Source organism: Tachypleus tridentatus, chromosome 13, assembly GCF_004210375.1.
Source record: "Tachypleus tridentatus isolate NWPU-2018 chromosome 13, ASM421037v1, whole genome shotgun sequence".
In the NCBI taxonomy this organism is placed as follows: Eukaryota; Metazoa; Arthropoda; class Merostomata; order Xiphosura; family Limulidae; genus Tachypleus; species Tachypleus tridentatus.
In genome coordinates this window covers 244,205,880-244,233,296 of record NC_134837.1, presented here as the reverse complement: position 1 = coordinate 244,233,296, position 27,417 = coordinate 244,205,880, and the positions used below count along the sequence as shown (strand labels likewise).

Genomic DNA, 27,417 nt, shown 5'->3' with positions numbered 1-27,417 from the left:
CCTTATTCACCTGGCCATGCCGGGCCATGTTTGTTTAAAGTAAAGCGAACCCAGTGCCTTTTTTAATTATTTTCATGAGCTTTCTGCTTGTTAATATACAGAATTGTTTCAAAGTGTATTTAAAACGCCTTGATGACTTATATGACTAGTTTGAAGATATGTCTTAACATGTGTTCCCTAGCAGTTCTGTAAGCTCGATGTTAAAATAGGGATGCAGCGGAAGCAATCTGACTTGTATCTTTACTCTTAAATACGAATAGACTTAACATCTACATTAACGTAGACTAGGCTGCCAAATGGATACGTTTCTTTTATGCTAAGTTCACCTCACGTTAAAGGCTATCTCACCTAAAGATACTGCTAATCAGGTTCAAATTATTGTAATAGAAGATCTGTGCTTATTTGGTTAACATATCTGAGAGACTGCTGAGAGATAGAAGAACTCTACGTGTAATCAGAAAGCTGGTCAAGCTATTTCTACAGCTCAATACAAGACAAAATGGCTTTTTGCGGCCGCTGACCAAAGAACATTTCATTATTCAATTCGGAACTAATCTCCTGCTGCTTGAAGTGGATACAACGGTTGCGAAGGCTGTAGTAATAGACTTTCGGGTTATTAAAGCTCTGCTTAGGCATCTGGGTGTAAGAGTTTTTATTTTGTATTGGTTGTTTCATAAAATCGACACTGAAGAATACGATTAATGATGACATTTATTTCCTGTTTTCGGGTTTTTCTAGTACTTTCAGAATCCATAAAAACACGAGGATAGCATACACATGCGCATTATAACTCAGTAATACCTCGCCATCTACAAAGAATTACTGGATTCTTCAGAATAATTATAATAAATTACATAACTTTTGTAGTTTTAATTTACGAATGTAACATTGTACTTTTACCAAAACACTAAGCTTACATCTCAGAAGTAATCATTCTCAAATGGGCTAAACGAGAGATTTTGTAAGATTAGTAATTTAAACCTTAAGTAAGGCTTGGGTCTCTTTCTATGGGGTACACAATTAAATAAATGATGGTGATGTAGAAATATATTACACAACGACATGAAGAGATAAAATGTCATTGAAGTGAAAGAATAAATGATATAATGAAGTACAAAGTGACACAATGGTCCATTAAGGGCTTACTTATTCACTCAGTTATAACTTTTATAGTAACACAGCATTGCAAATCTCCTATTAGAAACCATTTCTACCACAAACTAATAGTTTTTAAGTACTAGTGTTGGCGCCAAAACTGTAACTTCTTGCGCTATAGACATCCTGGTATCTTAGCTGCTGGTATATATATATATATATACTCCAACTCGTCCTAATTACACAATATAATTTTAGAAAAATAAAATCTAGCACCTATGCAATCAACCATCGAGTGCTTAAATCAACTGAGAACTATAGAATAGACTGTAGAATAATAATGTAGCTGTCTCTTTCAGTATTTTTAGAAAAGAGAACTATTAAGCATAATAAAACATTTTAAGGACATTATATAATTGTAAGAGTATCTAAAGTAAATTATTTGCTATGCTATAATATTTGTCTCATTCAAATACTGGATAAATTAAGATAGTACATGCGATAAAAACAGAAATATGTAATACACTATGCTATAGTAATCGTCTTGTTAAAATAACGGTTTTACTTGTAACTTTTACAACATGTAAATAAATCTAGAAGTGAAAACTACAATAATGATGAAACAAATCACATGTTGAGACACCATACGGTGATATCACGATTTTATTGAGCTATCCGATTATCCAAACGTCATCCGCTTATAGAATCTTAGAAACACAGCCTACCTAGTAACACCATCCAAAGTTAAATATAAAAAGTAAAACTATAAAACCATACGAACACCATCCAAAGTTAAATATAAAAAGTAAAACTATAAAACCATACGAACACCATCCAAAGTTAAATATAAAAAGTAAAACTATAAAACCATACGAACACCATCCACCCTTGTAAGTTACAGAATAGGCCTAATAAGACTATACTCCTATAAAACCTCAGTAAGACCATCCACTTATAGATTGAAAAATATTTATTGTGAGAAAATAATAAAGTATCAAAATGAAATATTTGTCAAGAATTTGTTTGTTGTTATGCAAAAGCAACACAAAATACAAATAATACATTTACATGTAATTAAATATAGATGTTTATCACAAGTTGAGACATCCTATAATAAGGTCATCATCCTATTAAACTATCCGCCTACACACACACACACACACGCTATCCTTGGTACTACTGTCTGCCTTTGTGAAACGTAGGTAACATATAAGCGAAGGGTATAAAACTTATAAGATTAAAATAACAGATTTAATGTTCCCCTTGCAAAGCAACATTGTAAACAGAACGTTAAATAAATTATATTAAACTGTGAATTTTAAACCTCTGATTGTAACTTGAACGTTAATGTCACGCCGATCTACACCACCCTCTGGTGGTTTATTCTAGCACTATTTATACTCATACCTAAGCACTCCCATGTGCCACTTATTGACCCTGAAAACGCTATAGCGCCATTTGGCGCCATTTGTCATTTATCACATAACATTCATGTAACCCTTAGGTCATATATAAAGTTATAGTTAAGTAACCCTCGAGCGGCTACTTTGATCGTCTCTCACCTGGCGACCCTTTACTGAAGGAGCATCATCCTCTCGATGACCAACAATCGCCCTAACTACTCCCAGTTCGGTGTTTGAATAATCTTAATGTGCAAATGTAAGGTATTGTGCTTAATTGCTCTATAAAAAAAAAGCCCGCATGCACAGCGGTAAGTCTACGGATTTACAACGTTAAAATCAGGCGTTCGATTCCCTTCGGTGAGTTCAGCAGATAGCCCGATGTGGCTTTGCTTTAAGAAAACACACACTGCTCTATAAAAGAAACTACAAAATTTAAAATATATATATATATTATTTACAGAAAAAATCTAAGCAGTCATAATAGGAAGAATAACTTCGCTAATCCTTAATATAAAAATTTAATATTTTTTAATAAGAAACACTTTATTTCTGAGATATATACATCATAAAAGTATATTTAAAAAACTTTCCTCATTACACATTATACCGATATTCCCCTTTCGTAAGATAATCATTTAGCTAGTGTATTTATGCTTTATTTAGTTTATTAACTAATGACACCTTCTGTGTCAGAGGAACAGGAGTTCTATGAGACTCAATTTTAGCATGTTTACAAACTTCCTTAGTGGAAGAGTAATTTTTCAGTCATTGATTTTGTGCCACATTCTCTTTACTAGAGGCAGCAAGCTTAATTTTATATGAAATCTTCGTAAGATAGTGGCAGTAATGTATTATTGATTAAACGTTTCCTTGGCATCATTAACTAAGGCAGAACTCTCCAGCTGTCACGTATGAAATGTAATATTATTGGTTTCTACCTGAAAAGCTCATCGGTTTCAAATATGCACGTTGATAAATCAGTTCTCTTTTACGTTGTATATTCTGGATTATTATTTCATATCAGACTGAAAGTCGGTTTTTGTGCAATACTATGCTGCTCACCTCTTACCGTAATTTTTCATACTAACAAACAGTAGGCAACTTTATTTTAAGCTACAAATTAGTTTTGTCTATTAATACCTTGAGTCTACAAGGATTTGCGATGCGACCTTAAGCTTAGACCAATGACTTTTGTGTTCTATCTTATCATTATGTTTGTCAAGTCACCTTATATAATGAAGATGAACATTGTTTATGTCTCATCATATCAATGTTTTCTTCAGTACTGTTTATAGCATTACATTGTGAGCTAGTCTTGTTTCTTATAACTAATCTAGTGGGTAAACGTATGTTAGGATATGACCAACAGAAACTTTGTTTCTTACTAACACGGGTTTAAATAGCTCGGTGATCTTAAATTTTGATCATAACTCACATTTTTTTATATTTTGCCGTAAGCTTTGGTTGTATCTTACATACAATAGAATTTAGTTTCTTTACACTTGTAATTTTAAACCTTAAAGGAAAATCTTAAATACAATTCTGCTCATGACTATTAAATGATTCCAAGATCAAATTCAATAAAATTACTGAATAATGAAAATACTCTAACTCATGAACCCTATATATACCTCTAAGTTTGTTGTGACCTAACGTTTCCAAATCACGCTTCCATGCAATTTACAAGTATTTTAAATGTTAACATAACGCAGGTGAACAATGCACGTACGCATTTTACTGATGACCGTACATGTTTAGAATCGATTTATGTACAACATTAAAAGCAGAATATATAAAGCTAACTTCTGTTTAAGGCCACGTAGTTACAAATAAGCCCACATGATAAACTAAATTATGTTTTAAAGCTATACAGAGTGTTTGAAGAAACTATAAAGATGGGTAATCGTACTTTTGAATATTTTAACTATAAATGAAAGGAAGAAACCTAAACATGATTTATGGGTACTTAGAGTGAAACCTATCAACTTGATCCCCATGGTGTTTCTGAGTGGGTATAAATTAATTTACCCAAGAGCAGTTTTTATCATATCCTCATGCAAGCAAATTTTCCCTATTATTCACGATCATTATGAAATACTTCGATAAACAGAAGTATTTATACTTAAACACTTATTGTAGGCATTACCATCTTTTCTTATTGTTGATAGATACTAAGTTACTTCCCATTGTGCCTGTTTTTCTTATTTAAACATCAGATCCAAATTTAATTTTCAACAGTTATTTATATCGATATCTGTATTGGTTAAGTATATTACTTAAAAATTTAAACATGATGTTTCCCCCCCCCAGAAGCTCAGCGGTAAGTCTGTAGACTTTAAGATTCAGGTTTCGAAACTTGTGGTTTGCACACAGATAGCCCATTGTATAGCTTTGTGCTTAACAACAAGCAATCAACTTAAACTGGAAATAACTGGCAAATCAAACTGAAAGGACACTGATTCCGAAATGATAAATTAGGCAAAATATTGCTAGTTACCAGTAGCTAACACTTAACTACGTTCATCTGACTGAATTCTACTGCCTTTCGTAATACACACTTACTTTCCATCCCCATAATGTGAAACACCTCTTTCGTCATCGGGACGCGATCTGCAGAAATATTAAACATATGCTGTGTCCGGCCTCAACACTTAAATCTAAACATAATTTTTGTTGACAAGCAAAGAAAGAGGTATTATTTTTATGATTTAGAAAATATGTTCTACTTCATTCCCTTGTATAATCTGCTAACTTCCACTTTAATCTGTGTTTGCAAACGTTTAGATTTTTTTTCAATTTCTCACAAAGCTACACGAGGGCTATCTGCGCTAGCCATCCCTAATTTAGCAATGTAAGACTACAGAGAAAGCATCTAATCATCACCACCCACCGCCAATTCTTGGGCTATTCTTTTACCAACAAATAGTGGGACTGAACGTCACATTACAAAGCCCCCACGGCTGAAAGGGCGAGCATGTTTGGTGTGACGGGGATGTGAACCCGCGCCCCTCAGATTACGAGTCAGGCGCTTTATCCACCTGGCCATGCTGAGCCTAGTTTCGTAATAAATTCTGTTTCCCTACCAAAAGGAATCAGTTCTCGTTTTTCGATATTGCGTTCTTCAGGGTAAAATCATAATTGGAGAACAATTATTAAACACATGAGATTAGTACTATCTAATCGCATTAAATCTGCTTGCTTAAAATTTTTCTGTACCTGGAGAAGATATCTAACGCAAAACAAAGGGTTTGGAGCGATTAAAATTATATCAATATAAAACAAAATAATATATATACATTTACTATGTATTTCAAAGCTCATTAAACCTTCCAAATTGTTACTCATCTTACCATAACATTTAGTGTACATTTTTGTTTTGGTCATCACGTCCTTTATTAAATAGACTATTGCCAATGAAATATTTTGTTTTCACGTACTCTTTCCCAGCGTCAGGAAGATTTTATGAGAGTCCGAAAGTATGGAATATTTCTACGAAAGAAAACGGCATTTTTATCCCATCAACTTACTTACTATACGATAGGTACACCGCAGAATAATGCGACTATGTACGAGACAAGAATCCCATAACATTTAGAGAGATAGTGACATCCATGTCGAACTTTCCCTCCCATGCCACGAACGATACGTCCATAAAACTTATACTGCGATACTTCCGTCGTGGTAGCTTTTAGAGAAATTGTTTTAACGCAAAAATTCTGTATTTTTCTTTTTGTGTTTTTGCAAAGATAAGGCGTGTCACATTGTTTGAAGCTATGCTAGAACATATCTTTTCAACATACCACGTGTATATTTATTTCTCAATTTCATGAAGTTTGCTATTAACAAAAAACAATCAGAAATTGCTAAAGGTTAGAAGCTTGCTTGTTTCTATACAGATGAACAAACTCTATTCCATAAATTTAAAACAACTGTTTGTAACAAGTATTTACTTTACCGGGTTTCGTTTTTTGTTTTTTAGAAACAATAGGTAAATCGGTATTTCATCTTAATTTGTAAGGAACGTCGAAACGTGTACCTTTCACATACAAAACACCATTTCCAGCTGAATAATCGTAAAAAAAAAATGTCACAAAGGAGTAGAGCTTTTATCGTGGTATCTAAACGAAGCTCAGTAGAACTATCAGATTTGTGATTCAGTAAAGAGTTTAGAAATTACCGAAAACGTAGCTAGCAATCAATCTGTGTAAAGATCTTTACTTCTGGCTTATTGACGGAAGTTTCGCATTTTCACTTCTTTTAAAGTTGGCTTAAGTTTGTTTTTTTTTCTTTTGTGTCACATGAAACAAAGGGCATAATGGTTAAACGTGAGTCGTTAAAACTCTCTTTTGTGAAAGTTATGTATAGCATCATATTTTATTTTTGCTCCTAAACAGCTTATCTGGTCAACATTTGATGTTGATAAAAGGATTATGACTTAATGTTCCTGTGAAACGATACATTCACTACTTCCTTGATGTATATTATTAAAAAAGAATAAAATACGACTTAAAATTGTTCCTTATCACAATATTTAAAACTTTTAACCTTTTGATATTTCATTCGTATTTAACTGAATACGTTTTCTCACTATAACTGACTCGTTGTTTAGATAAAATGGTCTTTCTAGAACCCCCATTGGCTTAGTGGAAAATCTGGGAGTTTATAACGCTAAAATTCAGACTTTGATACCCGTCGCAAGCATGAAATAGCCCATTATGTTGTTTTGTGCTTAATAACACACGAATAAACAAAATATATTCAAAAATAAATTATTTTCTATAGAATAGTAACAAAAAAGAATGATCAAAAGTTTCATTCTTAAGTTTCACCTATATATATGTGCTTTTCATTTTGTATTCGGTAAACAGCTGTAAGATTAATAAGTTATAATGTTAAAATACAGGATTTGACTCCCTACGGTAGACGAAGCACAGACGTCCTATTGTGTAGCTTAGTACTAAAAACACCAACAACATTTTAATCTTCTAACCATATGAACTAATATTCAAAATATTTATTCACTATGCGTTTCCATGTGATTTTCTCAACCTTTTTCCATTTATAATGTATATATAGCAATACTGTGATCGTATAGGCTGATGTTAGGTTACCACATACTCTTTGCTAAAGTGTTTTGGAATCATTTTGTGTGTGCTTGTTTGCGAATCTTCTATATTGGGAATTATAGAGTTCTTTTACTTCTTTTTACTGAAATCGAATCTTGGTCATACAGAAATTTATGAGTCGCTCCTTCGGTCCACACAATATCTTACAAATGATATTTGTAAGCCTTTAAGCAATGTTTTAGATATTAAATTTTTCGAACTATATAGCTTCTGTACTCATCGGTTCACATCTTGAGATAAGACATTAACAGAAATTCAGTCCCATACTTTTTATACCATAATTTTAGTAAAAGTTCATTACCTTTTGCAAAGAAGTTTACTTATAAAAGACATATTGTCAGTGCTAAACTTCTCAATATACACTGTAATATATATTCGAAAGTTATGTTTACCTTAATTTCAGTTGGAAACGCAAAAATAAAAAGAGTAATGTTTTCTTGAAATGGAAACACTGAGGATGCGGTGACGGTTTGGGTTACTGGTGAAGATAAAGCAATCAAATAGAAAAAGAAGTCGTCCATAATTATTATAATTATTCTGATTGATCACACATAAACCAAAAAAGAAAGTCATAAAAGTGGTTTGAAAGCATTTTCTGTTGTTTCTACTAACTCCTCAGAGTGCGTTGAGTATTATAAACATGTTGAAAAACCTTTTTACAGTGCAAATCAAGTTCAAAATGCAATGACTCTGAGCAAATTTGTTTCTTTTTATCTACACTAAAACAACATATTGGTGGTTTTATTGCGTTTTTGAAACGAAATATCGAACCTTAAACTTATATATAACGTACGAGAAACTTGTCCAGCTGATTTACTCTTGTCCAAAGTTGCCATTAAAACAGTACAAGTTCTTACGATTGACTCATACTTTTAGAGTCAATTTATCAAAATACACGTATCTTCATACATCTGACAATGTTGTTGAAACCACGATAACAATGAAAACACGAAAAGAAAAACAACTTAAAAAGAAGCAACAGGTTCTCTACGTAATAATAAATTTAGCACATTTTTAGTTCTTAAGCTGCCACTAATTAAAAATAATTATTATTACAACTTGTTGTACCATTTCAAATATAATTGTTAGAAGTTTGTTTTGCCGCTATTTGTTATTTGACATTTAATTGTATTTATAAATAGGTTCATTCAAAATTTGATAATTATAGATTGTTAGAATGGGGCAGACACGCTTTACTTTTTAAATTAAAACCAGTGTTTAATACGTTATGAAAGCAAAATAAAAGTATAGCATTTTACTTAGTAAGATTTTTACTTCTTTATAAAATAAATTATTAGATTGCTAAATTAAACCCAAGTGTCCGTAAGTTATAGTAAAACAAGTTTTATTAAATTCCACATTATGCTTATCATACATATAAGCATTCTAAGACCTTCCACCAAATAGTTTTCCTACACGTTTTTATGAATATAAACAGAAACAAACGATAAAGTCGTCTCTAACTTGTATGATGTGTCAAAACGATACAGAAACATCAATTCATTGTTTACATACAATACGAGAAGCAAAAACTAAAATCAGAATAACTTAAATGACCGTAGAACCCAACCTACTGATAAAGGTAGACTGTTAAGAAATGTAAGTAAAAAATAATTTAAAAATATAACTGTAATTTAAACTTACCCTCCACTATATCGGTATGACGAGCAAGCCAACAGTTTGGGGTAATACACATCATTACCAAACAAAGACCTTCGAAACTGACCATAGAAACTGTTCTGGTTCTGGAAATCATTTGGTATTTTTACACTACAATCTCTAAAATTTTGACGTGTGATGTCTATTTTCACACAATGAAATACTCAGACTATTCCTGTTTATGAGTATACTTATCTATACCCCGTTTCCAAAACTAAGTTGGTAAAAATGTTTTCAGGTTATAATATTCTGGTAAGCCGGTTATTGAAATCACTACGAATCTTCTGCCTTTAAATTAAGACGACAATATGTTTTGCCTATGAGAACGATTATAATAATGTTTAGCTAGTTTTCCGTCCTAGGTAAAGTTACCGTGAAGGCAATAGATCTGATATGAATTGCGAAAACGTGAAGCACGCGGTAGCTTTTGGTGTAGTGCCTGTAGCCGGAGTTACTGTCGTACACCGCTTACAATTTTTGCTTCACTCTACTGCCTAGCTCGCTCTATTCGGCCACAGCTGTTCCGACTTTGCTTCTCTTAATATGTGGGATGAAGTTATATCATTTGACGCTAGAGGGATCTACCTTCCTACGCATAACCACGGGAATAAAGTGTCACAAATAATAAAACCTCCTGTAATGACAAATGTAGTACTGGGATACAGACCGATTATTTTCAGTAAGATCATTTGCATTATAATTGTATATATGTGCAACAATGTATAAAAAATATTTCGAACATTATCCGACCGAACTTGTTTCTTTCATTAAAAACAAGTTTCTGAACTAAATATACTATTTTGCAATTATTCATTCTTTACAACTTTTAGTATATAAAAGTACAAAGTTTTTTACTATGACAAAAAAGAATCCATTCCATTAAAGCACAACATAAACATAAAAGTAAAATGTCTTCTGCACGTAATTCCACATTCAACAGAAGATCTAACAACACTAAAGAACATAATTGTTGTTGGTTCTTCTGTTGAATGCACAGTTACGTACATAACCTTTTTCAATTATAAATTCTACACTTAAAAATTCTAAGACAAGTCCTAAAGTACTATTTAGCGATAATTAGCTCAAAATTGGGCATATTACCTAATTGTTCATGTAATTCACTAGGTGTCGCCCCCTTACAAGATAATTTTGAATTCACGGGTGTTTGAAATAGACCATGAATCACATTACTTTCAGAACTGAATTTCCTGTGAGAACGTTTATGTGTTGACTGGTCATTAATCATGTTTAACAAATAAATACATGTATAAGAAATTCATACAGCGTATATAAACATCAGCATTCTTTACCAGATGATTTATCATCAGGCAAGAGACAAGTATGAAATAAAGAAAACTAGTCAATAGAACATCAAGTTTGCTCGATTGATCTATGAATGCTATACATTTGATTTTACTCTTAGATTTAATGTTTAACATCTCATATTTTTTAAGCTTGTAGACAAACACTGTTTTAGGGGAGGAAATGTTTTTAACTTACGACTTTTGTTTTTCTTGAATGCATTTACAAACGTATTTCACAGTTCCGTAAGCTCATCCACAATTCTTGTACACTTAGATATACAGAAATGCTATTTCAGCTCTAAAGCTTTATACAATGAAATTACTCTGTGCTAAATGTCAGTTTTTTCGCTAAGGCTCTTTACAATAAAATCACCCAGTGCTAAACGACAGTCTCTAATAACATGAAAAGTCTTCAGGACATCTTACGTTATATTTTACACTTTAAACACATAATTACCCAAGCCGACCCTATAAATTCATCTTACGTTTGTTTATTTTTAATTTTAGAAAATGTAATGTCTTCCATATGTTAAGTTTTGCTATTTTGCTTTATTAAGCTCAAGACCTGAAAAACTTCAACTCTTACATTAGTCAAGTAATTAAAACACTGCAAAAGAGAACTAAGCCTACAGAACGTACACTGATCTGCGAAAAGGATTTAACATTCTTCTGTTGTTTAAAGTAGTTTTAAGCTACGTATTGATTAGCCTTACATAGAATGTTATGAATATTACAACTAAAAGAGGGTTTAAAGACATAAAAAGGCATTTGTAAGCAATAATATTTTATATCAATCTCTACTGAAAACATCAGAAAGTTCATCTACGACATGTTGTCTTTTAGAAGGAATGTAAATACTTTGTCAGGGTTCTTATCTTATCGCACAATTTTAATTTAATCTTTTTGACATTTACAATATCAAATAAATTCTAGATTCTTCAAACAAACCTCAAATATTTCTAGTTTCGCTGAAAAGTTTAAAATAATATTGTCTTTTGCAAAACATTTTACTTCGGAACAAGCTGTGTGTTTGTGTGTTCTCTTTCAGCAAAGCCACATCGGGCTTATCTGCTGTGTCCACCGAGGTGAATCAAACCCCTGATTTTAGCGTTGTAAATCCGAAAACTTATTGCTGTCCCTGCGGGGAACACTTTAGAACAAAAGTAAATATGTTAATTCTGTGCATTTCTCCATAGTGTTCAGTGGACCAAAGTCAAACTATTTTACTATTCAACACTAGTTTCATTTCCTACTACATGTGATGAGAGTTATTGTCTTACAAAGTTATGAAAAATAGGCCAAGTGAACCAGTTTCCCATAATAGAACTGCCCTACGCACTTAATCAATCTTATATAACATTAATGTTTCTAATATAATGATAGTCTTGTCTTATAATACACCTCTGTTGTGTTTCGATAACTTGCAAACTTGTAGGTGTTACTGCAACATTTGACACAGTGTTTCAATTAATTTTATCAACTGCCATGTTTTTACTGCTTATTCATCGGGAAATCTAGTATTTTTTATCTTAACGGTAGAAATACGAGTCCTTGAATATAAATGTGATATTTGAAAATAAATATTACCTTCAGAGTCCTTCAGGATGCTACCATGCTGTGAATTGGAAAGTTTAAAATTCAATCCAGCTATATGATAGTTGAGGGGTCCATCCCTAACACACCTCTTTGGCCTTGAATCCGTGTAGACGGGCGGCCTTGGGATAGCCCACCCAAAGTCATTCAGTTGGTTTACTTGGACTAGGGTCAACCGAGTACCAGTGTTTGACATTCTCAACAGGTTTTGGGGACATTGTGCCTGATGTTAGTGTTTGGATACAGTGCCCCCGCAACCTTGATGTTACTGCAATGTACTTTTTTGCATTGCAGTGCATTCTCTTGTAAGTATCCATAGTGAGTGGGAACAGTGAGTACAGAAATGTATTATCTTTATTACGGATACCCCATCATTGAAAAAATAAATACTACTGAAAGAAATTAAAAGCAGATTACCGAAAGATGGCCACGCACGGATGATTCTGTTTTACAGCCACTATCACAGTCAGATTCTGTACCTAAATTTATAACTATACATTCCTTATCCGAAAAATCCTTATGATAGATGTCTCCAATTTTTATTCAAAAGGTATTAGATGGGCTTGCTGGCTCCCCAAAGTCAGTAAAAAAGTTACGTTCTGGAGACATTTTGGTCAGACATCTTCACCATAACATACCAAACTCCTTTTGAAATCAAAGATCATTAGTGATACACTCCCCATGCAACTTTGAATTCTTCCAAACGAGTTGTAGTTAAGAGGGATTTAGAGAACATTCTCAACTTGGAGCTTCTCGCTCGTTTCTCCACCCAAGATATTTCTGCAGTGTTAAGACGGAATTATGCTGCCTTCCAATGTTCTGATTTTAAATGTACATCACCACGCCCAACTGCTACTATCAGGGCAGGGTGCTTACAGTGTAAGGTACGGTCATATAGTCCCAACCCTCTCCAATGTTTCCAGTGCCAGCGATTTGGACATTCAAAGACCTCTTGTCGTGGATCTTTAACATGTGCACGTTTTCGTAACAAAGACCACACTGTCTACAAATGCGAACTGGAACCTCACTGTATTAACTGTAGTGGTTCACACACCTCTTATTCTATTCCTTGCCTTAAGTAGGTGAAGGAGAAAGAGGTGCAATGTCTCCTACTCAGGTTCTCGGATGTTATTATCTACTACTCCATCTCAGACATATGCTGCTGCATCCCATTCTTCTATTGCAGTGGAAGTGCAGACAGATCTCTCTGTTCCTTTAGCACACTCATTTGCAAAACATCTGAAGAGTCGTTTCCCCTCCATGGTTAAAAGAGCTGAGGAATCCACGTCTACTTTCATCTCTGTTCCTACCATTCCTTCCAGTGGCCCCCAGATCTACTTCCATTTGTTCTGGGTTCGGAAATTTCCTAAATCGTTCTTCTTCTTTGGCCCTGAGATGCATAATGATTATTCAATCACATCCTAAGTTGTTGGAATCCTATTTCAACGACAAAGACCTGCCCACTAGACCCAGGGCATGATCCATGGAGGTAATGTCGATAGACCTCCTTCAAATAAAGAAAATCCCTCGCTGATACAGTGCTAAGTCTACAAACTTACAACGTTAAAATCAGGGGTTCGATATCCCTCGGTGGACTCAGTAGATAGCTTGATATGGCTTTTCTTATAGCAAAAAAAAACACACACATACTCAAATAACAAAAAAAAACGTAGTCAAAAACAGAAGGACTCTCTGCCGAAATCTCCTCCACCTAAATAAAAATGGCCACATTGATACAGTGGAGCTGTAGAAATTTCCATTTTAATTTAGATAACATCAAAGTACTGATTGATTCTTATTCTGCTCTAATTTATTCTTATCTTGTGTGTCTTTCCTTAGAGGAAACGTTTTTCAAACCTGCCAATATAGTCACCTTATGGTAGTTTTCTTTATACTACAATGACATGTGTGATGGGTGAGTACATGAAGGTGTGGTACTGCTAGTCGACCAGCACGTACCCACTCTATCTTTGTCACTCGATACACCCTTAGAGGCCGTAGCCATCTTTGTTTCCTTGGATTGTACCATCACGGTCTGTTCTCTATGCCTGTCTTCTGGAGAGTTAATTCTCTTATTGAACAGTTGCCATCTTCCAATTTACTCCTGGAGGAATTTAATGGGCATAATCCCCTCTGTACGTGTGCTGATATTGATAGGAGGGGTTGCTACGTAAACAGTAACTTCTCAGATCATAAGCTATCTCTTTTCAATACTGATATTTATACTTATTTTCATGCACCTAGTAAGTCTTTTACTGCTGTTGATCTCTTTTTGTCTGCTCTCCTTCATTTTTCTCTCACTTTTCATGGAGGGTTGGCAGTGACCCACGAGGCAGTGATCACTTTCCTATCATTTTGTGAGAGACTGGCCATGGTTGATGCTACCCGACCCGCGTGCCACGATTGAAGCTGGACCAGGCCAATTGGCTCTCTTTCACTGCTCTCTCGGACCTTGATCCTGCCGTTGTCTGTAAGCCATCGATTGTCGACTGCATGACAGCAGTGATTGACTGTATTGTTTTCATGGAATCCTCGTCCGTGGTGGAATGCTGCATGCCATATGAAATAGAAGGCTCCAAAATGAACTTGGGATGTTTTTAGTAGATATTCCTTACTTTCGAATCACATCGCTCTTCAACTAACCCATGCACCAACTTAGCAGGTAAGATGTCAAAGCCAGAAGAAATATTGGATTAAATTCACAACCAGGATATCTTCCACCATCAGTTCAAAGTCATATGGGACAAGATTTGGAAGTACATTGGGCAGTATGCTTCTGTCCCCCTTTCGATCTTGCTATCTAATGGTCATGAAGCTACTGATGCTCAGAGCATTGTCGCTACCCTCGGCGAAAGCTTTAGCCGAGCATCTGACACTTCTGCTTCATCCCCTAACGTTTTAGCGATCAAGACTTTGACAGAGCGATAGTCTGTTTCCTTTCAAACTGATCATTTCTATGACTATAATCGCTCTTTTACAATGATGGAACTAAATCTTGCTTTTCCTCGGTCTGGCAGTTCATTGGTCAGACCTGATGATATACAGCATGAGAAGGTGCGCCATCTCTTTCCTGTTTCTCTTGTTATTATTCTGGTTGTTTTTAACTGGATCTGGAAGGAATTTGCTTTTCCTGTTGCGTGGCGCCAGACTATTGTCCCTTTTACTATGTCTGGGAAGGATTCCAGGATTCCTTCAAACTGCCGTCCATTTGCTTCGAAACGCTGTCTCTGTAGGACCTTAAAGAGGATGGTTAATGTTCTTCTTGTTTGGTTTCTCGAATCAAATAACCTCCCTTCGTCCACCTGGTGTAGATACCAATGACAGCATTCCACCGTAAACCACCTGATTCGACTAAAAGCGTTGATCAGAATCCTTGAGATGGCGCACGATACTATGTGGGAATAAGGCATTTTACGAGACCTCCACTTACATAGGTTGAGTGGCCATTTGCCCATTTTTATTTACAATTTTTAATGGACTGGTGATTACAAGTACGAATGGGTTCGACACTTTCCAGTTCTTTCAAACAGGAGCTTGGTGTCCCTCAAGGCTGTATCTTGAGTGTCACATTCTTCAGCATAAAGACTAATGCCGTCACTGGACAACTCCTACCTACCGTTTCAAACGGGCTCCATGTCGAGGACTGACACTAGATGTGGACCACAATAAATGGTTTAAACTTCTCTCTCTCTAAAACCGTTTGCATGCACTTCTGCCACCAAAGAAGTATGCACTCCGATCCCAACTGTGACTCGGTGATGTTGTGCTTCCTGTGGTCCCTGAGGCAAAGTTCTTGGGGCTTATACTTGATTGTAAATTGACTTTCATTCCACACATCAAGTATCTATGTGTCAAGTGTACAAGGACGCTGAACATATTCCGTGTTTTCTCTTCCACCTCTTTGGAAGAAGATCAATGTTCTATGGTAAAGATCTATCGTGCCCTCATTTAATCAAAATTAGCCTATAAGTATCTAGTCCATCCAGGTGCAGCTGGTTAAATTGAGTTTGAACTTGGATGACGTTGATTCCTCCAACGGTCAACCCATTCAACCATGGCTTATTACCATCTCTAAATGTGACTTCTCTGAGTCCTCTGAGGTAGACGGATACTCCCGATTGGAAGTATCTCTTCTATTTGCCGAACATCTTTCGAACCATCTTTCAATTCCTATTTATACGAAAGGTTCAAAATCAGATGACAATGTGGGCTCTGCCATGGTATGTTTTGGTTCGATTGGTTGCACATAGAATCCCCTCAACAGTTTATGTGTTCACTGCTGAAGTGAACGTCATTGCTATTGTCGTGAATCATGTAAAAGCAATGCAGTATACAAATTGCACTATTTATAACGACTCAATTATCTCTCCACTGACCCTGGCATCGCTTTATGTTCGTTTTCACCCTATTCTCGTCGGTATTCAAAACCTACTGGCTCATTTCTCTTTATCATCCACTTTTTCGGGATACAAGACCACGAATACCAACGTCCCATACATGGAATACGTTCCAGTATTCAAGGCTCGGCTTCGAAGCAGTTTGCAGTCGACATGGAGCGAATAACGTGAACACAATGTTTTCCAGATCAAATATTCTGTTGTTCTTTAACCGTCTTGCTTCCGTAAGTTTTCCTAGTTAGGCTGCGCATTGATCACAATTTTCTTAACTCATCGTTTTCCTTTATCTGGAACTGATGCACTAATGTATGGTCTGTGTAACACTTGAGTCACAATAGTTCACATTTTACTGTTGTGCTGTCCTTACGACTATGAGGGATGGCTCCATTTTAGGTATGTTTTTTACTGTGGATTCACTCCTGACGTTGTACAATGTCGTGGACGATGGTGACACTGTCCACTTTAGTTGTGTTTTAAAATTTTAAGGGCCATTGGTTTTTTTTAATTGTATTTAAGTTCTTAATTTTGAAAAATAGCCTCTGTTTCGTTTTAACATGATTCCTTTTTGCATGTTTAATAATTTTATTTTTTTTAGTTTCTATTGGTTGTTTGGCGGAGGTAGCTTCGTTGCTTTGCGCCAATAAACGCTAAACAAACAACCAGCCAACCAATCAATACAAACCAAAATCGTTATATTTCTTCCTCAAATATCACAGTTACATACTTCTAAAAACATTATTTTTCATATATTTTGTTATGTTCTCTATATCAAACTATATAAGTGATACATAAATATGGAGTAATAAAAAATAGCATTTCTTGTTTTGAAATAAAGCATACAGTTTATCTTTCCATTCCAATTTTTCACAATTGATATTCATAGACTTACAGTTTTGTAAGTTTAAAGGGTACACACTGTTTCGATAATAAGAAAAGACGAATTCTCATATAAATGCAAATAATTTTTAGTAAAGTAATTTGTGGCATTTGAACAACTCGAAACTCATAACTGTGTGTTGTGTTTTCTTATAGCAAAGCCACAGCGGGTTATCTGCTGAGCCCACCGAGGGGAATCGAACCCCTGATTTTAGCGTTGTAAATCCGAAGACATACCGCCGCACTAGCGGTGGGCAAACTCATAACTATAATTAATATTTTTGCAGGAAAAACGTAAACTATCATTTGAAATTCTTATTGTTATATTTCATCAAAACATTTCGTACAAGCAATATAACGTTCATAAATACAATTTGTGTACGTTATAACAGAACGAATTGGGAGCCTCACCATATTGTTTCAGTTCGTGTTTCCATCCGGTTATACTCTACTTAACGATTGTGCATTTTTAAAACAGTTCTCAGCGTGGCTTCCATTGCAAAATGCTCCAATATGAAACTGTTAGGTCTAAGCCACACAACTATTCTCTGCAGGCTTTCCAAAAATTTATATTGTGTAGAAAGATTAGTTTTCTCTTCCCAGTTTCAACAGTAAGATTACAAAAATATTCACAGGTACTTACTTCATCTATTGACTTTATCGGTACATCTTCATACATAATAACATAAATGTTTATAAATTTCTTTCTCTAGTAGTTTGAAATATGAGACAGTTGAACAAATATGTCGTGAAACCGTCTTGTATTCACAGGACTTCTGTCTATTTCTCTAGATATAGATCCTAGTTAGTTACTCTACATAATGTTGCTTGGGACACATAATCGGTTTCTGCCACTGTCCTCTCAGTTCGGTGGTTCTTACTTGTTACAATATACAGCACTTTTCATACCATAGTTGAATACCAGTTTGTTTGTTTTTCAGATTTCTTTTTGGATCGTACTGGCGCCAAAGTTTGTTTTTACTCAATTGATTTTCAATCCTATTAAGTACAAGGGATATATCTTCATCTTGAAAATTCTAATTATAATTATTCAATCTCAACAGAAGTGATGTGTTGAGTAAATGAATATTTTGCATTGGAAAGAAATGTTACGTGCCTAAAATGACAAACAATATCAAAATTTAATTCTGATACATTAGTTCTACTGCGGCTCTGTATCAGTACAGGTTGTCTCGTGAATTGCAGATTTTTGTATCAAAACCATTTCGGTATAAATCTGTATGAAAATAATACATTATCGAGATCAGTTTGCAATCTTACTGCAAACCACACAAAATTTACAAATATCTTTGTGCTTCATCATAACGATTTTAGGTAATAAAATATTATTAGAAGGTTAAATGACCCTTCTTTTCTTTACTTCTTCAAAGTTATTAATATTTACTTATAATCAGAGAAAGCCGCCTAAAATGCTCAAAGTAAAAATATATACCTAGTAATAAGCATAGTTAATAGTATGATGTTTTAAGCTGCTTAGAAAGGCTTCTGAGAAGACTAGTATCTTCCAGGTTAATGTTATCTTCGTAGGTATAGCCATAAATATCTTATCCACTTTCTGGTCCGCAAAAATATTAGCAAACCTATTCAATTATTCAGAAGATCAATTGAACATTCGAAAGCAAACTGTCTTTATAGCCTTCCATCGGTGGATAAGGCTGGACAGGAAATTCATCAACCTTGCTAATCAATTTAGTTTTTGGTTTCAAGCTGACAACAATAATTATCGTATCCAGAAAAGGTTTTTTTTCACACTCTTCTTGATATGAAAGTAGGCAGTTGCAGAGGGGGTGATCCATCATTTTATTGCTTTATGAGAACCTAGTGTAATACTGCTGAGCCTGGTACCTGCAAAGATACTTTAGACATCTAATTTATGAGATCTTGAATGCTGCAAGTGCCCACTTTAACCTAGGTGGTTGTAAGTGACCTAATTTGACAGGACTCTTGAGCTATGACAACTGTTTGGACTTGTCAAAAATACTAGGGCTAGGACCACTTTTTCAAAATTAAACTTTTCGTGAACCACAACCAAATTTATCTCATAAACACAAGTCACTCATAGACAAACAGATGTAAAATAAACAGCTTTACTCAGTGCATGTGAGTAAAAAAGCAACAAATAAACAAAATAAAAAAATGAAATATACTCATCTCAGCACCTCCAGCAACGACTAGTCATGTTTATCGTGGCCAGCTTCACAAAGTACATTATTATAAACGACCCTTCAGAGTTTTAGTTAATATTGAGACTCAATCAAGCATATGTTAAACATATTCTAGAATTCTAACACATCCATTTAGTTATACCAAATTTAACAATGAAGACTATACAGTTGATGCAAGTTTGTTTTAATTATAAGTTTAATAAAACATTTTCTCTACCACTGTTTCTAGTGAATTTGCTGAATCATAAGTCACTACAATGCGTTTATTAATATTTTATAAAAATACACAGCAGTTTTCTTAGCACTTTCACTATCTACTATATAATGACATGTTTTCCAAAGAGTCTCATTATGATGCTATCTTTTTATCGAACACATTTCTTAAAGATAGGCTGGGAATATAAGTAATCTATTTTCTATCTTTCTCTTTCGTCTAATCTTGTAGTCATACCCAATCTGAGTCTTACTGTTTAAACAACTTACAATTTAGATAACTTTTACTAGATCTAAATTTTGAACAAGTTTACTGTTATACATGTTGGTTCTCAGTTGTGTGTCAAGCTGAAAGAGACGTGTGTGTGTGTATGTTACACTATCTGGTTTGGTTTTTCATTGATTTCTACATAGTTGGCTACCCGCTTTGGTTATAGCCAGCTGTTGGCTTATTCCTCCAGATGAAACTGATTTATGTACAGATAGTACATATGATTGTCAGCTCAACTAATTAACACTCATTCTAACCATGATAAAGCTTTCCATTTATCCTCCAATTAACTTAGCACTGTTAAAGAATATGTCTAACCCTTCTTGCTACTTATTTTGATTGGTTTCTTGTAATCCTTAATGTATATGTGTCACTAGTTTCTACAAAGACGTCTGTGATGTGATCACGTTTTTTGCGCTCTTTGTAGCAATATATGATTAGAAATCATCATAGGAAAATGTATTTGAACTTAATGGCCAGGATAACCTACACTTATTCCATTTGGATGAAAATGCCTCTGGTTATCTATGTATTTATTTCTGGGTGTTTCGTTAATGTCAACTGCCTTTGTTAAACAAAATGGTGTTATAATGTTCTAACTGGTCCTCTAGAATGTACTTTCCATAATCAACAACTTGTTCATACAGCTCATAGGAGATAATGTTTCTCCACATAAAAATATTTTGTCAAAGTAAATGCCCATGAAGAGGTTTCGGATATTTGCTTCTATTGTTTTGATAAAAAGTGAATTATGCTATTTGCATTCAAGAGAAATGCCATTACTTATCATGGTAAACCACTTTTTTAATAATCATAGTACCTGATTATGACAATACTTTGTCAAAATGTTGTACGTTTGTTACCGTATTATATTTATTTTTAAAAAGGTTTTTTCTTTATCAATTCAAGTTGTCTCTAGCCTTTATTAACGTCAAAGCGGGTTTCTCGTCGTCGAATGTATGTGTAACTTTAAGATGTAACTTTAAACAAGTGCCAAATATTCAGCTACCTTTATAATACATTATTATTGTATTGTTGTTATTACGTTGTTGTGAGCATTCTGCTAAATTTCACATCTGTGAGAAATAATAATAATTTATCATAAAAAAGTCACTTAACCTGCACATATTTGTTTCTTCTGGTATTAGCGAAAGGACTATTGAGCAGTCACTTCTGGAAGTAGAAAATAGGTCTAAAATGTTTATTTTGTGTCCGAAATAAACAAATTAAGAACAGTGTAAAAATATTGTCAGTTATTATGAGGTTTATTACAAATGTTAAACCTACAGTTTTTCAATTATCAGTTTGCTAGCTTTTCGCATTTTGAACTCCTATACAGCGTATAGAAATAATTCTGGAAAAAAAAACAACTTTTGGGCTATTTTTATACGTTGTATAACACTTTAGAAATTGAAGTCTAAATGCCAAGAAGTGACAAAACACTGAAAACCAACAAGAATGCCTTTTAATGGAACAGAATTGTGTCTGCTAACTGATAACGCTAGAAACCCGACTTGGATTCCCATGATGGACAGAGCACAAGTCAATTGGCGTAATATTTGTTCAAAAACTCACATGAATTGTAGATGTGTTTTATTGTTTCCAAACTCTCCCCCTCGGTGTGGATTCCTGTACGTGGTGAGGGGACCTCCCAGGGAAGGTTCTGTTCTATCTGGTTACCTTCTCTGGGATCTAAACATCCACCCACGTGTTTGCCGTGCGTGGCGACCCGTGAAGGGGAGGAGAGGATCCTGGTGGTTGAGGGGTCCAACCCTAACACACCACTTTGGCCTCGAATTCCTGTAGACGGGCGGCCTTTGGGTGGTCCCCCTTGGGTCAATCGGCTGGTCCACTTGGGCTAGAGTCAACCAAGTACCAGTGTTGGAAGTTCTCAACGGGTGTTGTGGACATTGTGCCTGATGCTGGTGTTTGGGTATAGTGCTCACGAAACCCTGGCGTTGCTGCATTGTCCTTGCGTGACTTTGTAGTGCGTCCCCTTGTAGGGCTCCATGGTGGGTGGGGTCAGTGGGTACCGAAATTTTTTTTTTCCTATGGATCCTCTAAAAATTTAAATAAAATTGTAAAAAAACAGTCAATGGGTAAGCGACCACGTCTTGAATACTCAGAACAGCAATCTTCAACATCAGTAACACACGTACCTCATTTTCTTATATTACATTCTCTTTCGGAAAAACCTTTAGGGCAAATGTCCCCTTTTTTTATTCAAAAGGGACTAGAGGGACTTGCTGGCTCTCCAAAATCAGTAAAGAAACTTCGATCTGGTGACATATTAGTTGAAACATCCACATCCCAACACAGTGAACTCCTCTTGAATTCAAAGGCAATTGGGGATATACCTATTGAGGTTACACCCCATGCTGCCTTGAATTCTTCACGAGGAGTTATTGCTAAAAGGGATTTGAAGAACGTTCCCGAGTCAGAGATTCTCGCTGGTCTCTCCACTCAAGGAGTTTCTGCAGTGAGGCGCATCTCCACTCGCAAAGATGGAATTACACTGCCAACAAATACCCTCGTTTTAACATTTACTTCACCACGTGCACCTGCCACCATCAAGGCAGGTTATCTCATTTGCAGGGTTCGGCCATACATACCAAACCCTCTTCGATGTTTCCAATGTCAGAGATTCGGCCACTCAAAGACATCCTGTCGTGGTTCCCTGACATGTGCTCGTTGTGGAGGCAAGGACCACGATGCCTATGACTGTGACATGAACCCACATTGCGTAAACTGCAATGGTTCTCACCCCTCTTACTTTCATTCTTGCCCAAAATGGTTGGAGGAAAAAGAGGTGCAGCGTTTGAAAACGACACATAACATTAGTTATCCTGAGGCTCGGAAATTGCTGTCCACAACTCCATCTCGGACATATGCTGCTGCACTTCATTCCACAACTACAGTGGGAGTGCAGACAGATCTCTCTGTGCCTCCAAAAGAATCGTTTTCAAAACAAATGAAAAGCCTTTTGACCTCCGTGGTTAAAAAGGTTGATGAATCGACTACCACACCTATCTCTGTTCCTCCCATACCTTCCAACAAACCTCAAGATCCACGTCCTTCAGTTTCAAATACAGGCATTTCTTCTGATACATCTTTTTCTCCCACCACAAGAGACAAAACAATTATTCGTTCGCGTCCTCAGTCACTGGATTCCCCTTCCAATAACAAAAACCTGCCCACCCGACACAGAGCAGGATCCATGGAGGTTGATAGACCTCCTCCAACTAAAGACAGTAAAGAAAAAAGACGTGGTCGTAAACCGAAGGGTTCTCCAGCCACTTCACCTACCCGTTCTTAAAAATGGCCACCTTGATACAATGGAACTGTCGAGGTTTACGTTCTAATCTGGATGATATCAAAACGCTGATTGCTTCCTACCATCCTGTTTGTCTTTCTTTACAAGAAACATTTCTCAAAACTGCTGATACTGTCTCCATTCGGCAATTTTCTCTGTACAGAAATGACAGGTTGTGTGATGGTCGAGTACATGGAGGGTGGCACTGTTGGTTGATCAACACGTGCCCACCCTGTCTTTGTCACTCAACACACCCTTGGAGGCTGTAGCCATCCGTGATTCCTTGGGTAATACCATCACTGTTTGTTCTCTGTACCTGTCCCCTGGAAAGACATATGATCAATCAGATCTTGATGCTCTCGTTGAACAATTGCCATCTCCATTTCTAATCCTAGGGATTTTAATGGACATCATCCCTCTGGGAAAGTGCTATTATTGATGGGAGGGGCCGATCTGTAGAGCGGATGCTCTCTGATCACAATCTTTCTCTTTTCAATACTGGTTCTTCCACTTACTTTCATGCACCTAGTCAGTCCTTTACCGCTATTGATCTCTCAGTTTGCTCCCCTTCATTATTCTCCCATTTTTCATGGAGGGTTGACAGTAATCCACTAGGCAGTGATCATTTTCCGATCCTTTTGAGAGAGACTGGCCGTGGTCGATGCCACCCTACCCGCGTGCCCCGGTGGAAGCTGGATCAGGCAGACTGGTCCACTTTCACTGCTCTCGCAGAACTTGATCCTGCCATCGTAAATCAGCCATCAATAGACGACTGTGTAGCAGCGGTAACTGACTGTATTACACATGCAGCTGCTCAGTGTATTCCTAAAACCTCGACACGTTTTCCACGATATCCTCGTCCGTGGTGGAATCCTGCTTGCCACTTAGCACGGAAGGCTCAAAAGCGGGCCTGGGATACTTTTCGTAGATATCCCACACTTTCAAACCGGGTTGCTTTCCAACGGGCCCGTGCACATGCTAGGTGGGTAAGACGTCACAGCCAGAAGGAATCTTGGATTAAGTTCACAACCAGTATATCTTCTACCACCAGTTCCAAGATCATATGGGACAGGATTCGAAAGGTTAATGGACACTACAATTCTATCCCCCTCTCGATCTTACTCTCTGATGGTCAGGAGGTGACTGATGTTCGGAACATCGCTAACACTCTAGGTGAAAGCTTTTGCCGGGTATCTAGCACTTCTGCTTGTTCCTCCACCTTCCTGGTCATCAAGACTCGGGCAGAGCGATCACCTCTTTCCTTTCGAACTGACTGTTTCTTTGACTATAATTGTCCCTTTACCCTGGTGGAACTAAAAATGGCCCTTCATCGGTCTGCCAGTACGTCTGTTGGACCTGATGATATTCATTATGACATGCTGCACCATCTATCTCCTGCTTCTCTTGATGTCCTTCTGATTGTTTTCAACCGGATCTGGCAGGAGAATGTTTTTCCTGATGCCTGGCGCCAGGCTATTATTTTACCTTTCTCTAAGCCAGGGAAAGATCCCAAGATTCCTTCAAACTACCGTCCAATTGCTTTGACGAGCTGTCTCTGTAAGACATTAGAAAGGATGGTTAATGCTCGTCTTGTTTGGTTCCTTGAATCAAACAACCTCCTCTCGCCCACCCAGTGTGGGTTCCGTCGACAGCACTCCACCACAGACCACCTAATTCGTCTTGAAACATCTATCAGAGAAGCCTTTCTCAACCGCCAACATCTTGTATCAATATTCTTTGACATAGAGAAGGCTTACGACACAACATGGAGGTATGGCGTTTTGCGAGACCTCCATACATATGGGTTACGTGGCCATCTACCCATGTTTATTAAAAAATTTTTAATGGACAGGAGATTCCAAGTTCGTGTGGGTTCGACACTTTCCCGTTCTTTTGTACAGGAACTTGGAGTCCCTCAAGGCTGTGTATTGAGTGTTACACTCTTCATTATAAAGATAAATGCCATCACTGAACAACTCCCTCTCACTGTTGCGAATGGGCTGTATGTCGACGACTTTCACATCTCATGTCAGTCGTCAAACATGAGATATATTGAGCGGCAACTACAAACCGCCCTCAATTGTGTACGGAAGTGGACTATGGCGAACGGCTTTAATTTCTCTCTCTCAAAACTGTATGCATGCACTTTTGCCGTCAACGGGTATTCACCCTGATCCTGAACTTCATATCGGTGAAGTTTTGCTGCCAGTGGTCCCGGAGACCAAGTTCTTGGGGCTTATCTTTGATCGTAAACTGACCTTTATACCACACTTAAAGCAGCTTCGGGTCAAATGCACAAGAGCACTGAACATCCTCCGTGTTCTCTCTTCTACCAGTTGGGGGCAGATCGCTGTTCAATGTTAAAGGTATATCGTGCTCTTATTAGATCGAAACTCGATTATGGATCAATGGTCTATGGCTCTGCCAGACCCTCGGCCTTAAAGATGCTGGACCCCGTTCATCACCAAGGACTTCGACTCTGCACTGGGGCTTTCCGTACCTCTCCAGTTCAAAGTATATACATTGAATCTCATGAACCTTCTCTACACCTTCGCCGTTTGCAACTATCTTTACAATATACTTCGAAACTTCATTCCTTACCAAAGCATCCCACCTGGAAATGTGTTTTCCTTCCTCGGTGGGCAGTACTTTTTCAGAACAGACGATCTGTCATTGCTCCGTTTGGCCTTCGCATCCGGGAGCAATTGGATGAATTGGGTCTGTCCTTGGATAACATTGCATGTTCCACAGGTCGGCCCATCCCACCATGGCTTATTACAGCCCCAAATGTGACCTTTCTTTCAGTCACCTAAAAAGGCAGATACTCCAGATTGGAAGTACCGTCTTTTATTCAATGAATATCTTTCAAACAATCATTCAGTTCCTATTTATACAGATGGTTCCAAATCAGGTAATTCAGTGGGCTCTGCTATGGTTTGCTATGGGTCAGTAGTTGCGCGCAGAATCCCTTCTACAGCTTCTGTGTTCACTGCTGAACTGTATGCCATATCTCTTGCCCTGGATCATATTGCAGCTGAGCAGTACTCCAACTGCACTATTTATACTGATTCGCTTAGTTCTATACTTGCCTTGGAATCGCTACACGTTAGCTCACATCCTATTCTCGCTGATATTCGAAACCGACTGGCCCATTTCTCATTAGCAGCTACTTCAATCCAGTTTTCTGGATACCAGGCCATGTTGGTATTCGCGGGAACGAGCTTGCAGACATGGCAGCTAAATATGTCTGCTTCAGCACCATCACTCCTATGCCTATTCCGTACATGGACTATGGTGTTGTCTTCAAGGCTCGGCTCCGTGCCAGCTGGCAGTCCACTTGGAATGAGCAACGTGACAACAAACTTTTCAAATCAAACCCAAAATTGGACTTTGGCCATCTAGCTTCCGTAAAGTTCGGAAGGAGGAAGTTGTTCTCACTAGGCTACGCATTGGTCACAGTTTTTTAACTCATCATTTTCTTTTATCTGGAACTGATGCACCAATGTGTAGTTTGTGTAACACTCAAATCACTATCAGCCACGTTTTACTTTCTTGCCATCGTTACAATTCTCAACGACGGCAATATTTTAAACATATTTTTTCCCAGGGTCAATCTGTAACATTGGACAGAGTTATTGGTGATGGTGACTCTGTCCACCTTGATAATGTTTTTAATTTTTTAATGGCCATTAACCTTTTTAATCTCATTTAAGTGTTGCATATTTATTCATTACACCTTTTTAATTGTGGTTCCTTTTTTACAGTTTTAATCTCTCTCCTTCAATTTGACATTGGACAATGGCCAGAACATTAAATAACTCGACACCAGGACTGGAAAGGCCAACTTCAGGTGACTAACGCTCCTGTTTGAACTATCCGTTTGAACTACTCGTTAGTCATCCTGGCGAGTTGTTATTATACTTTTGCTGCATATCATTTCACACTTTTATTACTTAACTTTTTAGTACTGGCCATATTGAC

The 27,417-nt window shown here is 36.6% G+C and overlaps 1 protein-coding gene across 2 annotated transcripts in view; it reads right to left on the bottom strand.

Moving 5' to 3' along the window:
• Positions 1 to 9,789, bottom strand: part of LOC143238808 (hemicentin-2-like) — a 193,228-nt gene extending 183,439 nt beyond the window's left edge. For both annotated transcript variants that reach the window (XM_076479356.1, XM_076479357.1), the window contains exon 1: positions 9,269 to 9,789. In XM_076479356.1, the coding sequence (XP_076335471.1) occupies positions 9,269 to 9,380 (112 nt within the window). In that variant the 5' untranslated portion in view covers positions 9,381 to 9,789. The remainder of the gene's footprint in view (positions 1 to 9,268) is intronic.
• Between the last annotated feature and the right edge of the window lie 17,628 nt (positions 9,790 to 27,417).